The following is a 12,095-nucleotide window of genomic DNA, read 5'->3' on the forward strand; positions in this document are numbered from 1 at the left end:
TTAACACATCTAGCGATCCAGCAAACGTACGTATGCCGCTCCTGTTCTGATCACCTCGGAACACCTGATGGGTTCCCGCGCTCTCTCTCTCCCGCCCTCTCTTTGCCACCATATTCCAACTGCTACGACGTGCTAAATCATTGTACTTTCGTGCCGGTATTAGAAGCAAACAACAGCAACCACACACGCCTGATAAGAGACTTTCTGCCGCCCCTGCATACCCCATCCCACCGTTCCATCCTGTTTTGCTCTCTCTCTCTCTCTCTCTCTCTCTCTCTCTCTCTCTCTCTCTCTCTCTCTCTCTCTCTCTTTCTTTTTTTGCCATACAATCAACTCACATTGTAATACCTCTCCCCGGGGGTACCCTCACGTCGTAACGAGAGTGGATTGTGTGCGGTTGAAATAAATGATATTTTAAGTGCTTACAAACTTGTTGAACTAAACGAGCCAGGGAAAAATATGAATTTATTGTTGTTTGCTATGTTTTTTCTTCTTCTTCTTGCTCCCCGGTACACGTGGGAAGGAAAGTCACAGTAATGGCCGATCGCATACCTACACAATAATTGGAGTGACGAGAGCACGTGTGCTTTCATTTTGGGAGAAATAAAACTAAGGTCATCATTAAGCTGCTATCATCTGTCCATCCGCTATATAGGAAATAGATTTTTATCAAATTTGAGGTGCAATAAATGCGGAATTCTTCTTCTGCGTCATATGGCGGTCACATGGCATGGTCCAGCAATTCGAGAGATGAAGACGACCCCCCCCCCCCTTTAATGACGCAACGTTGACACCTCTGGCACGTTGCACGTTGAATATCGAATTGTACATAAAGAGAGCAATTCCATGACAGTGAATTATATCCCTACTGTCGACGGATAGCTCTCTTTATTTTCATATTCGATTGCGATCCTGGTACGATCGAACTTGGCAACCGTCGTCACCACCACCGAAAGCTACTGTTACAGGTGTCTGCACTATGCGTACAATGAAGTATTGACCGCTTACGTCATCGCACGTTTGGGATGTAATCCCGCAGCCCTCCTGTACCGTACTCTGTACCATCTTTGCAACCCGCAGAAAACGTGGCCGCCCTCAGGTTGTTCTTAATGGCAACCTATCCGAACGATCGAAGCGCAAACTGTACTGTTAACACAAACAAGATCGGTCACGGACCCTCTGCTCGGTCCACTCAGTTGGGCCGCTGAGCGTTGCGCGCACGTGAAGCTGATGCGTTGCGGGTCCATCCGCCCGTCCGTCTGTGCGTCCGTGTGCCCGGATCGATGAGCAAAAGATGGGCTTGCTGGGTTAATATTTACCTAAAAAAACAAAACAGAACCCTCTTGCCACGGCAGCCACAAACTGTACACACATACGGGTGCCCGCACACAGTCACACAAACACGCTAACACACGCGCACACATACAGTCACTTTGGTGTCACAACGAAACCAGCTTCCCGACGTTGGTTGGCTGGTTGGATGTGGTGACATGACCACCGCTGCTTCCCTTGCCGAACAGATCCAACGACGACGACGTAGGCACTCTAGGTGACATCGTTCCACCCCGCAGAGCAATGTGACTTCGACCACGTTTCGACACGAAATGAGCTGACGTGCCGGTGCGATAGCTTCCTATAGCCTTCCGAAAGCGGGACCCTGCTGCTCTGCACACAAAACCACCCCGTTCGTGTACGGTACAGTGGAACCACTTGTACTCCCCCCCCCCCCCCCCCCCCCTGTCATTCTCCCCGTGTACCTTTTTGTACCAAAAAAAAACCCCACCCCGTCTGCCACCGAAAGGAAGGAGCTAATGGTTCACGTCATCATGGCCGTCTCCCTGTCTTTCTTTCCGTGCCTCGGCCTATGGCCAAGGGTAAAGAGGTGCTTCTGCAACGCTAAAGTGTATGTGTGTGTGCGAAAAGAACAAATATGTGATAATTGATAAGATATCGCTCCATGCCGGCACACTACGCTCGTACGTACTGCTGCTGCTGTCTGTGTCTGGGGTCTAGTATGGTGAGGCTCTTTGCTAACACCTTGCACAGGGCAACACCGTCTGTGTACTAATAGCGGGCGATCTTCTTACCTGACACGATCGTCGTGCTGCTGCTCTGGTGCTGTCTCGCTTCCTACTAGACGAGCGAAACTTGTGCGGCACACGACACTACACAACACTACAACCACTCTACCCGTAGAACAACCACTAACACACACATACACACACGGTACTACTAAATCGCGCCAACTGGTAGTGTAGATGCTGGAGCTGGAAAATGGTGTTATCTATGCAAATACATGCATCCTATTCGTATTGGATCGTTTTATTGTTGGCTTTACGGTGCGAAGCGTCTGCGCATCTCTTTGCGCTCCCGGGAGCCAGGGGGAAGAAGTGGAGGATCACATTCGAGGTGCTGTCGAGATAAAAAAAAAACAGCTAAGCCGTTGCGACAATTTGTACATTTGGCTTTTTACAAAGAAGAAGCTTAAAGAGATGGAAATTTCCAAAGAAATTTGTAGCAACAGCGATTGGGGGAAGGGGCTACTTATCGTACAGTAATGGTATGATCCCTTTTACGCAAATGCAAACAGGTGTTGGTTTAAATTGGAAATGTTATTAGATGATTTCCTTCGATGATCAACTTCAACTTTCTAATGTTGGAATTCATTATTGAACGATCGTTCCAACGAGATGATCAATTATGTATGATCAATTTGAGCAACGGAATGATACGTCAGATTAAATTTGGAGATTTATTGTTTGAGGTTACTAATAAAACGATCTTTTTTACATGATCTTCTCCACCAGTTGCTTATAAAGTGGAGTTCTATCAAATACTTCAATGATCTTCCCTAACGATCACCTTCACAACACGTTATGATTATACAGTGGAATGTTGTTGATAATTGAAGTTACATTAAATACAATTAATAAAAGCCAATGGTGATGGTATGCGTGTGTGTGTGTTGTGGTCGTTATATACATAATGTTTCTCCCACAGCATCTTCACACCTCCAATCTCGGGACATTTCCTTTGTTCTTCGAGCGCCCATTATGTTAGGTGGGATCTTTACAGAAGTACATTTGACAATTTTAAGCCACAAAAAAAAACGCTCCCTTCTCTCTTCATCCCTTCCTCGTTTCGATCGAAAAGGCAAAGAAGGAGAAACCAAAAAAAACGGAACAAACCGAAAGCGAAATATTGATTTTATTTCGACAAAACAAACAGTGATCTTCAGGCACAATATACTAGACACTTGTGTGCAGGACATTTCGAGGGGGGGCGGGTGGTAGTAGATGAGAAAGGGTTACCAGAGGGTTACACGAACAAGAAGCACAATACACCCCGGAGGATGACACTGTATTCCGTGTCCCTCTATATCGCTGCGCTAATGCGCTGCCAGGAGGGGAGAGATATAGCAGGGACACCAGGTCGCAGTATTCGGCCACACTCTCAAACACAGGCCGGTGTGTGTGTGTGTGTGTAAGAGTGACCGGCCGAGGGCGCGCGCGCACACTGTGTTTGTCCAATATGTTAACACGGTTTGCTTAATGTGTGTCCAGTCATCTCTCCTTTGGCGTGTAGATATCGGATGGATGGGAGGTATATCAGCAGCCCTGTCACCTGTCACCGAGGCCATCGCCAAGATGTAGATTTTGTATGAGACAAAAAAAAAACCCCTACTGACGAAAGGCTTCCGTCGCGTCGAGCATCCGCACTGCAATATAAGCCAGCAGGTTGATGGTTTTTGTTTAACTTTATTTAGGGCCTTGTTTTTGATATACGGGATAACGTTGGCGTGTGATTGCGTGTGATGTGTGATCGGTGATAAATCATACACCTTAGGCCGGAGGTAATATTGGGGCTATGAGGGAAAGCAGATCTTCTGCTTTACTTCTGCTGCGCTCGCTGACACACACACAGGCGCTGTTGTAGGCGCACATGATCGCACCATTATCACCGGAACGGGTACGCCGCCTGACGCGGTCGCATTCGGTCGCAGCCTGTTTGCTGTTCTACTTTGCCGGAGTAATCTAATTTAGAATCACACACATACAACACGCACACAGACACGCACTCGTTCTGATAGCTTCCGGTGCACCAAGGGGAACAACGAACAACCAAACGGTCTGTGCTTGGGTGGCGCTCTGTGACTTGGAGGAGCCACCGATCGATCATTGCACGACCGGTAATTGAAGGGAAGCGACAACGTCTTCCAATGACTGTTGTTGCAACACCCAGTCGACCAACATTGGTGGTCGTGGTGGGGGTGCTCAAACACTAAAATCCAATTAAAGATGGGACTATGATTAAAGGCAACCGTTGAAGGCATTTGAAGCATGGAAATGTTATCTGTTATCTTTAATGGTCTACGAGTAGGTAACAATATAAGGAATGACTTTGTTTCAGAAATTGCTTCTTATGAGCTTCTTGAAGTTTGAAAAAATCAACTAACAAGAACCTGTGGTACATCTAAGCTGCTGATTGTTCACTACATTTGAGGATCTTTGTTGGCAGACGATCATTTAAAGTTGCTGGTAATTCCAACTCCAATATTCTACCGTTCTACGTAAAGCAATCTATTCTTACACTGTTTCATGGTACTTTTTAAATTCACAGCAAAAAATAGCCTTATGCTCACAGAAAAAAAACGCTCAATCGAAAGCTATAACCTAACAACATCAATTTTATGATTGCTGAAAGATAAACTGATAACGGTGGTAACGTGCGCAGGGCGCAAAGAAAGTAGTGTTTATTGTTGCAACCTTTGGCGGGATAACTTCTAGTGAAATAACTTACTCATTTCACGGTGACTCATAATTATTGCGACGATCTTGATCGAGCATTAGTTTGAAGATGTGAAAATATCTTCGAAATAAGCAATGAAAAATGGAGTAAAATGAGAAGAAGAATAATGTTTCCCCCTTTTTTTAAACCACATTTCGTTCGGTGCAGAAGTTAGATAAAACTCTTTTCTAATATGACGTGGATCTCTGTAGAACAACGGGCGCTATTCATACCATAGGCACCTCTTGCAGGTAAATAATATGGTCCATGCCACAGGTTGCCGGCCCTGCCGCACACCCAGAGCTCATCGAAATCGAAACACACACACACACACACACACACACACCACACACACACACACACACACACACACACACCACACACACACACACACACACACACACCACACACACACACACACACACACACCACACACACACACACACACACACACACACACACACACACACACACACACACACACACACACCACACACACACACACACACACACACACACACACACACACACACACACACACACACACACACACACACACACACACACACACACACACACACACACACACACACACACACACACACACACACACACATTCCGGTCAGGATGGGAGATAAGATAATGGCAAGAGCACAATTTTAGTATCACATCCAGCCATAGCGCCCAGATAGCAGCCGTAGCAGCAACAGCAGCAGCGGTATGCCTGTACACGTTGTTGAAATGAATATCACCCGCCCAGATGGGGGAACCTTCAAAGAAGGCAATTAGATTGCTCAAGTCAAGACGTCGGTGGCTGGTGCTTCTTCACATTCACTGCAATATCCCTGCACCGCAGCGCCTTGAAGCCCTACTTCTTCTTCTTCTTCGTATACTTCCTTTCCTTTAGTATTGTTTTAATTTGTGTTGTTGTTCCCTGGTGTCCTCTACCACTTTCCTTCCATATCACCACCCCAACAAGTTCCCCGCACGGGGACTTGGAGATTGCAGAGATTTCTATGTTCCCGCGCACTGTTTGCTCCAATATGGCGCCAGAGTGCCAACAAAGATATAGCGTCAAGGGATAGACCATTCGGGACGCACACATCTTATGAGCCCGGATGCTCCGGGACAGGTAAATACTCGGAGATACCGCATCAAACAAACACAACGTGACAAAAAGGAAAGAAAAAAAAAGATGATGAGGAAGATGACGATAAAGAATAGTCTCGAATCGGATTTAAACATTGTACTTCACATCTAGGCGCTTCTACATTTGGTCGTCGCAAAGGTTACATTTCATTTGCGATCAACTCTTTCTTATCTTACTTGTAGCTTGTTGATTGATCTAATTTTTGTGAGCGCAAATAATAACAAACGAAATCATTCCCCCATACAACTGTGGGCTGTGGTATAAAACGGGGTTAAGGAAAGGATAAATATGCGAGTTTCACCTGTAGCACCAGTTTGAGGTTGCAGTTCGTGATGGAGCTAATTAGCACTCACTTACTATATTGGGGAGGGCGATCGTCATGGTACACATCGTCTATCATTTACTATATACCACACGCATATGCCAAACAACCTTTGGTTTTTGGAGTGGCGCCATTATAAAATTGTTTGTGCATTAATGCTTTAATTTTCTCAACTTATTTTACGCTTTTACTATGACCATTGTTGATGATCATGATCATGAAAATGATCATTTTATACACGATCAGGGACACGGTTAGAAAAAAACCAACCAAACTTCCCTGCGCAACCGTCAAATGCAGCAGGCTTTGATTGATTGAATGTCACGTCGCGAAGAGTAGACGCTGTAAAAAAGCACACACACACACAGCAAAATCTAAACATGCCGCGTCGTGATACACGTGCAAGAATGGTTCCCCCGTCCCGTAAAACTACCGATACCAAATCCCATCATGGTACTGGCAAAAGTGCCAGTCCACCGTCCAGCGGCAGCAGCGCTGCCGAACCAACGAAACCGGCCCCGTCGGCCATACCAGCAACACCCGCGGCACCAGGACTATTCTCCCAAATGGCAGCAACGGCCGGGGGAGTTGCGCTAGGATCTGTGTTGGGCCGTGCACTGGGAGGGCTGTTTGAACGAACGGAGCCGAAGGAGCAAGGTGCGGATGCACTAGAAAAGGAGAAACAATCCGCCGTGGAGCAGGGGACTGCTGTTACGGAGAAGAGTGCTCCCCCGGACGTATGCAGCTTGGAGATTAAGCAATTTCTTACGTGCGTCGACAGGGAGGCGGATGTAAACATTTGCGAAGGTTTCAAGGAAGCGATGCAGCAGTGCAAGAACCGAGCTTCGGCGAAAAACTTTACTCTTTAGTCTTTGCTGATAGAGGATAAAAATCAAAATTATTGATAATAGATATGAAAAGATTTTAAATCTGTGAGTATGTGCAGAGTAGAATCTTCCAAACAATTAGAGAAACAAAATTCACTAAATAATTGATTTAAAATTCTATTGGCTCATTGTGTCATTTTAGCGCCAGACCGTAGTACCAGAATTTCCCAAAAGGTGGCGCTTATCGGAATATGTTGCATACAACCTGCATGCAAGCGGTTCCCTTCGGTATGGTTTGATGATCGACGATTTAAGATAAAAAATAAAAATTACTCAAATTGTTGTGAAATTTTGAATCAGAAAAAATATATATGAAGGTGTACACATATTCAGGTAATTTGTGAACATTGAACAATAAAAGTTAAATTTGCCTTATTGTTACGTGCTACTGCTTATTACAACACTTTTACATTCTTTTTCAAATAAAAAACCTATACAAGTGCAATCAAATGATTATTTAAAGTTAAATACATGTGCGATGACTTGTTCACCGACGAAATGTGTTCGGCAACTTCCAACCTCGGTACCGCTAGTGTGTACCGCTTGTGCGTATTATTTTGGGTTACAAAAAAAACAGCAACGTCGCCGCAACAATGTTAAGCCGGTTTGCTGGGTTCCACGCGTGCATCGGTGTGCGTATGTTTTGCGCCACACTACACTAGATGATATTAGCGACACGTCTGTATTGGGGCACAGGCCAACCGGGCACTCGCTGTACACCAGGCTGCTCCACCACAGTACCGAGCAAATAAACGACCGTAGCGGAGCGTTTCTAGCGGCTGAACACAGCTCTCGCCAGTTCACAGTTGCCCGTGCCAGATCCACCCGGTGTGCCGATCGGATTGCGTTGTGTGGTTAGCGTGTGGTAGCAGCCCCAAACAGTAAAGGAAAAAAAACCATCGAAATGGCCTATCGTGTACTGACGCGTACCGCCGGCAGCAGCCAGCAGCAGCTCAAGTTGCTGTCCGACCTGTTGATCCGTTCGTTCAGCAGCGGCCCCAAGAATGTTGGGTTCATCGGGCTCGGCAACATGGGCGGTCCGATGGCAAGCAACCTGATGGCGAAGGTAAGTGGGGGCTCACATTTCCGATCCGCCGCATACACACCACCGCCGGATCGCGTTACGTAAAGGGCGTTTTGATTTCGTTTTTTTTTTCTTTTTTTTCGTGATCCAAAATTGCACACAAACACTCACGTGTGCCGGTAGGGGAAGAAACTTCCTTACACCGTACCCCACCGCATATGGGGTGATTTCTTTGCTGGTTTCTTTTTTCTTTATCGAAAGTTAGCCCCGCGTATGATAAGCTCAATGTCAAATTGATAAAAATTGTCTCGCCATCGGTGGTCGTCATCCCGGTGTTGGTGGCGATCGTCAAACGCGTGGAGGCTTGGCGGAACACACATCTCACGCCTACTTTGATAACGTACGTGTGTGTTACGTACGCACGGACAAAACAGAAAGACACACACACACACACACATACGCAACGTCCCGTTGGGCATTAGAAACTGCGAGCATGTCGATGCGCAATGTTGCTAATTACTGATAACTCGTGCCCCGCTAAGGAAATGTGCGAAACACAAAGTTCCTTCACGTTACATTTTAGAGATCACCTTGCGTTCCGGTTTAGTGTGTTCACGTTGCACACGGAACTGCTATTCTTAGCTGACCTTGAAAATCAATCATATACAGCGATCGCGAAAAAGGGCCCAGGAAATGGAAAGGAGCGGGGGAGAGGAGGACAGTTCATTTACACGCGGCAGCGGTTAGAATGAAAGTGAAACGGCTACGTATGCATAGAATTTTGCCGTTGTTGCCCGTTTTGCGTTCGATGGATACTGCGCAATATCTGTGAGAGTGCGTCGTTTTCCTATTAAAACAAATTATCATATTTACGGACAACCGTAGTTGAAGCTTTAAATGCCTTTACATTGCAATGAAATGTTTCTATATCATTAATGTTGTTTTCCCCCCACAGGGCCACAAGCTGCACGTGTTCGACATCTCGAAGGACGCGAAGGAATCGCTGAAGGCGAAGGGTGCCGTGCCGTACGACAATGTGGCCGAACTGGCTAAAGCGTCCGACTTTGTGGTGACGATGCTGCCGAACAACGACATCGTGGCGGACACGTACGACACCATCATCGGTGGCGGCGGCATCAAGAACCAGACCATCTTCATCGACTCCAGCACGATCGATCCGAACGTGGCGAAGGCGGTACGCATACGAACGAGCATGCACAACGAATCGTCCTTATCGTACTGAACGGGAAACGGCTTTTACTCTCCCACTTGCAGGTCCAGAAGAAGGTTAAGGCGGCCGGAGCAACGTTCGTCGATGCGCCCGTGTCGGGCGGTGTGCCCGGTGCGAAGAACGCGACGCTCACGTTCATGGTCGGCGGCACGAGCGAGGAGTACCAGGCGGTGAAGGAGCTGCTCGAGGGCATGGGCAAGAAGATTACGCACTGCGGCGGCTACGGCATGGGCCAGGCGGCCAAGGTGTGCAACAACATGATGCTGGGCATCTCGATGTGCGGGCTGGCCGAGTGCATGAATCTGGCCATCCGGCTCGGTCTCGATCCGAAAGTGTTCGCCGACATCGTGAACGCGTCGACCGGCCGTAGCTGGGCGTCGGAGGTGAACAACCCGGTGCCGGGAATCATTCCGACCGCACCGGCTGCCAGCGGCTATGCGGGCGGTTTCGCCACCGGGCTGATCACGAAGGATCTCGGCATTGCGTCGGCCGTGGCCACCAGCTCGAACTCGCCGATCCCGCTCGGTGCGCTCACGCACCAGATCTACCGGACGCTGATGGCGAAGGGTTTGGCCAACAAGGACTTTTCCGTGGTGTACGATTTCCTCAAGAACACGGAGGGCAAGTGAGCGAAGAGCGAGAAGCGAGGGGGTTTGGTGGGTAAACGGTCTGACCAGGCGCGGCGCCTACCGGAAAAAAGCACCCAGGTAGCGCATACAGTCTTCCAGAGCATGCATTTATGAAACGCCAATAAACGGTCGTTTAGATTTTATTTTTCAAATTTCAACCAACACGTGGTGTGTGCATTTACTACGAGAAATGGGATTAATAGAGTTAGATAATCATGCTCATGTTTCGGAATCATGGTATTGGTTAATTTAACTCATTAGATTTATTACATCCGATTACCCTATCCCATTCATCCCAATAATAACCATCGTTTCCATACTTACAGCCGTTCGCTTTATTCAGTTCTTCGCCGTATCGGTATTGAGCACGTCCTGCCGGAAGATGTACTCTTCCGCGTACCCTTGCACATCACAGCTTGCCTCGCAGGTATAGCACACGAGGGTGCCCCAGTCAAGCTGCTCGCTGTTCAGGCTGTTTAGCAGCTGGGGCATAATTTGAAATTCAAACACCCGCCGTCCGGCACACCATCCGCAGGGCGGAATGGTCTGCGGGAGCTTGGGCGACAGCCAGAGCGGTTTGCCGCCCCGCTCGTACCGCAGCACCTGCTCTGGGTCAGCCGAGATGCGCTCCTTGAACTTGTCGAACGTTTTGTCCTCCACCTGGTCGGACGAATACTGGTCCAGCTCCGCCTCGGACAGCTCGTCCAGGGCGCCCGCTTTGCCCTCCTGCTTCAGACGCTCCAGCTCGGCCAGCTGCCGCTTTGCGTTCTCTTCCTCCGAAAGCTTTGCCTTTGGCTCCTAAAATGTCACAGTAAATGCAGTATTAGAGTGTTTTCGACTGTGTTTTAGCGATTGCAAACTTACATATTCTTCCTCTTCGGTAATGATTTCAAATTCCGGAAATTGAATGCTGCTTGTAGCGCACGCCGGGACGGTGGACCCTTCCTCGCTGCAGCACACACTTTTGTGGACCGCTTTCCAATCGAGCCGCTGGTGCGCTGCACTGCAGTAGTTGACCGCTTTGCAGCGCGAGCAAAGCTTGGGCCCACGGCAACCACATACGACGCAAAGCGGTACGGGAGACTTGATCGCCGGCTGAGGAAGGGGAAAGAGAAGAGGACACTGGCGTGTAATTTTCCCGCTAGAAGAGCGTCACAGGTGTCATTCTGAAGACATTTACCGATTCTTTCGTCTCATCCGGTGGATCATATTCGTAGTACTCGTTTCGTCGTGGCAGCTGGCTGCGTAGTACTTTGATGGTGCTGTAATGGTAACAATAAATTGATTTATCCGTCTTGTTTTCCATCTTCTGCGCTGCTGCTTTTACCCTGCTTCCGGTTCGGGTGATTGATTACAGGCCGCCGTTAAGCAGACAAACACGTACAGCGTTCGGTGGAAGCTGTTTTCGTTTGCCTCTACCGGCGCATAAACCTACAAATGAGACAAAACAATTGGCTGAAAATTTATCGGTTAACCCGCCCGTTCTTACGCGCTTACCTGACACAGGAATCCAAGCGGCTCATTGCACTGGCCACACAGCAGATCATCCGGTTTTGGCAGGTGTTTCAATTCTAGCCATGCCGGTTTGCCGCCAACCTTGCTGCGGAAGAATTTGTTCGTCAGCAGCCACGGTTCACACGGTTCCAGAAAACCTAAATCTACCGAAGTAACCTCCATCTCGCAGAATAGCCACTCCTCACGGCTTTCCTGGCTGTTGAACCGTTCCGTTCAACTGGACCGCTATTCTGGAGAGGAATGTAAACAAGAAAACGTGCGTTTGACAGTTCCCAGTAGACATGTGCAATCACATTGCCAACGGATGCAGGAAGTTTTCTGCGAGCAGAAACGGCTTAGTGCAAAGACAAACGACTTACAAACGTTCGGGCAGTGTATTTTCAACAGGTTTGGCATTAAGAAAACTTAGGTTTTAGCCCTTTTTCATAAATAAATAAATAAATAAATAAAATATCAAGATTTTAGCAATAGCTAATCGTTTCCATCGGAATGGAAACGGCGAACCCAAGGAACAAAATCGGTGCTGACCCAAAGAGCAAATTGCGCGGG

The 12,095-nt window shown here is 47.7% G+C and overlaps 3 protein-coding genes and 1 long non-coding RNA gene across 4 annotated transcripts; 2 read left to right on the plus strand and 2 right to left on the minus strand.

Moving 5' to 3' along the window:
• Window positions 1-253: 253 nt before the first annotated feature.
• LOC121592455 lies at window positions 254-1,644 on the minus strand. Its single transcript, XR_006004667.1, has 2 exons — window positions 1,427-1,644; window positions 254-1,319 (listed from the first exon to the last, which is right to left on the minus strand). It is a non-coding gene; the product is annotated as an uncharacterized LOC121592455 (long non-coding RNA).
• A 4,919-nt stretch (window positions 1,645-6,563) lies between these two features.
• LOC121592518 (coiled-coil-helix-coiled-coil-helix domain-containing protein 2-like) lies at window positions 6,564-7,528 on the plus strand. Its single transcript, XM_041914022.1, has 2 exons — window positions 6,564-7,192; window positions 7,290-7,528. Exon 1 carries the CDS (start codon window positions 6,641-6,643, stop codon window positions 7,127-7,129), a length of 489 nt encoding a protein of 162 aa, XP_041769956.1. The 5' UTR covers window positions 6,564-6,640; the 3' UTR covers window positions 7,130-7,192; window positions 7,290-7,528.
• A 311-nt stretch (window positions 7,529-7,839) lies between these two features.
• On the plus strand, window positions 7,840-10,189 carry LOC121592516 (probable 3-hydroxyisobutyrate dehydrogenase, mitochondrial). The gene is made up of 3 exons (XM_041914021.1): window positions 7,840-8,213; window positions 9,127-9,366; window positions 9,447-10,189. The coding sequence occupies exons 1-3, from the start codon at window positions 8,052-8,054 to the stop codon at window positions 10,029-10,031; spliced, it is 987 nt and encodes a 328-aa protein (XP_041769955.1). The 5' UTR covers window positions 7,840-8,051; the 3' UTR covers window positions 10,032-10,189.
• A 153-nt stretch (window positions 10,190-10,342) lies between these two features.
• On the minus strand, window positions 10,343-11,820 carry LOC121592515 (programmed cell death protein 2). Its single transcript, XM_041914020.1, has 5 exons — window positions 11,529-11,820; window positions 11,359-11,462; window positions 11,212-11,293; window positions 10,896-11,126; window positions 10,343-10,829 (listed from the first exon to the last, which is right to left on the minus strand). The coding sequence occupies exons 1-5, from the start codon at window positions 11,706-11,708 to the stop codon at window positions 10,371-10,373; spliced, it is 1,056 nt and encodes a 351-aa protein (XP_041769954.1). The 5' UTR covers window positions 11,709-11,820; the 3' UTR covers window positions 10,343-10,370.
• Window positions 11,821-12,095: the final 275 nt, after the last annotated feature.

Source organism: Anopheles merus, chromosome 2L (assembly GCF_017562075.2).
Source record: "Anopheles merus strain MAF chromosome 2L, AmerM5.1, whole genome shotgun sequence".
In the NCBI taxonomy this organism is placed as follows: domain Eukaryota; kingdom Metazoa; phylum Arthropoda; class Insecta; order Diptera; family Culicidae; genus Anopheles; species Anopheles merus.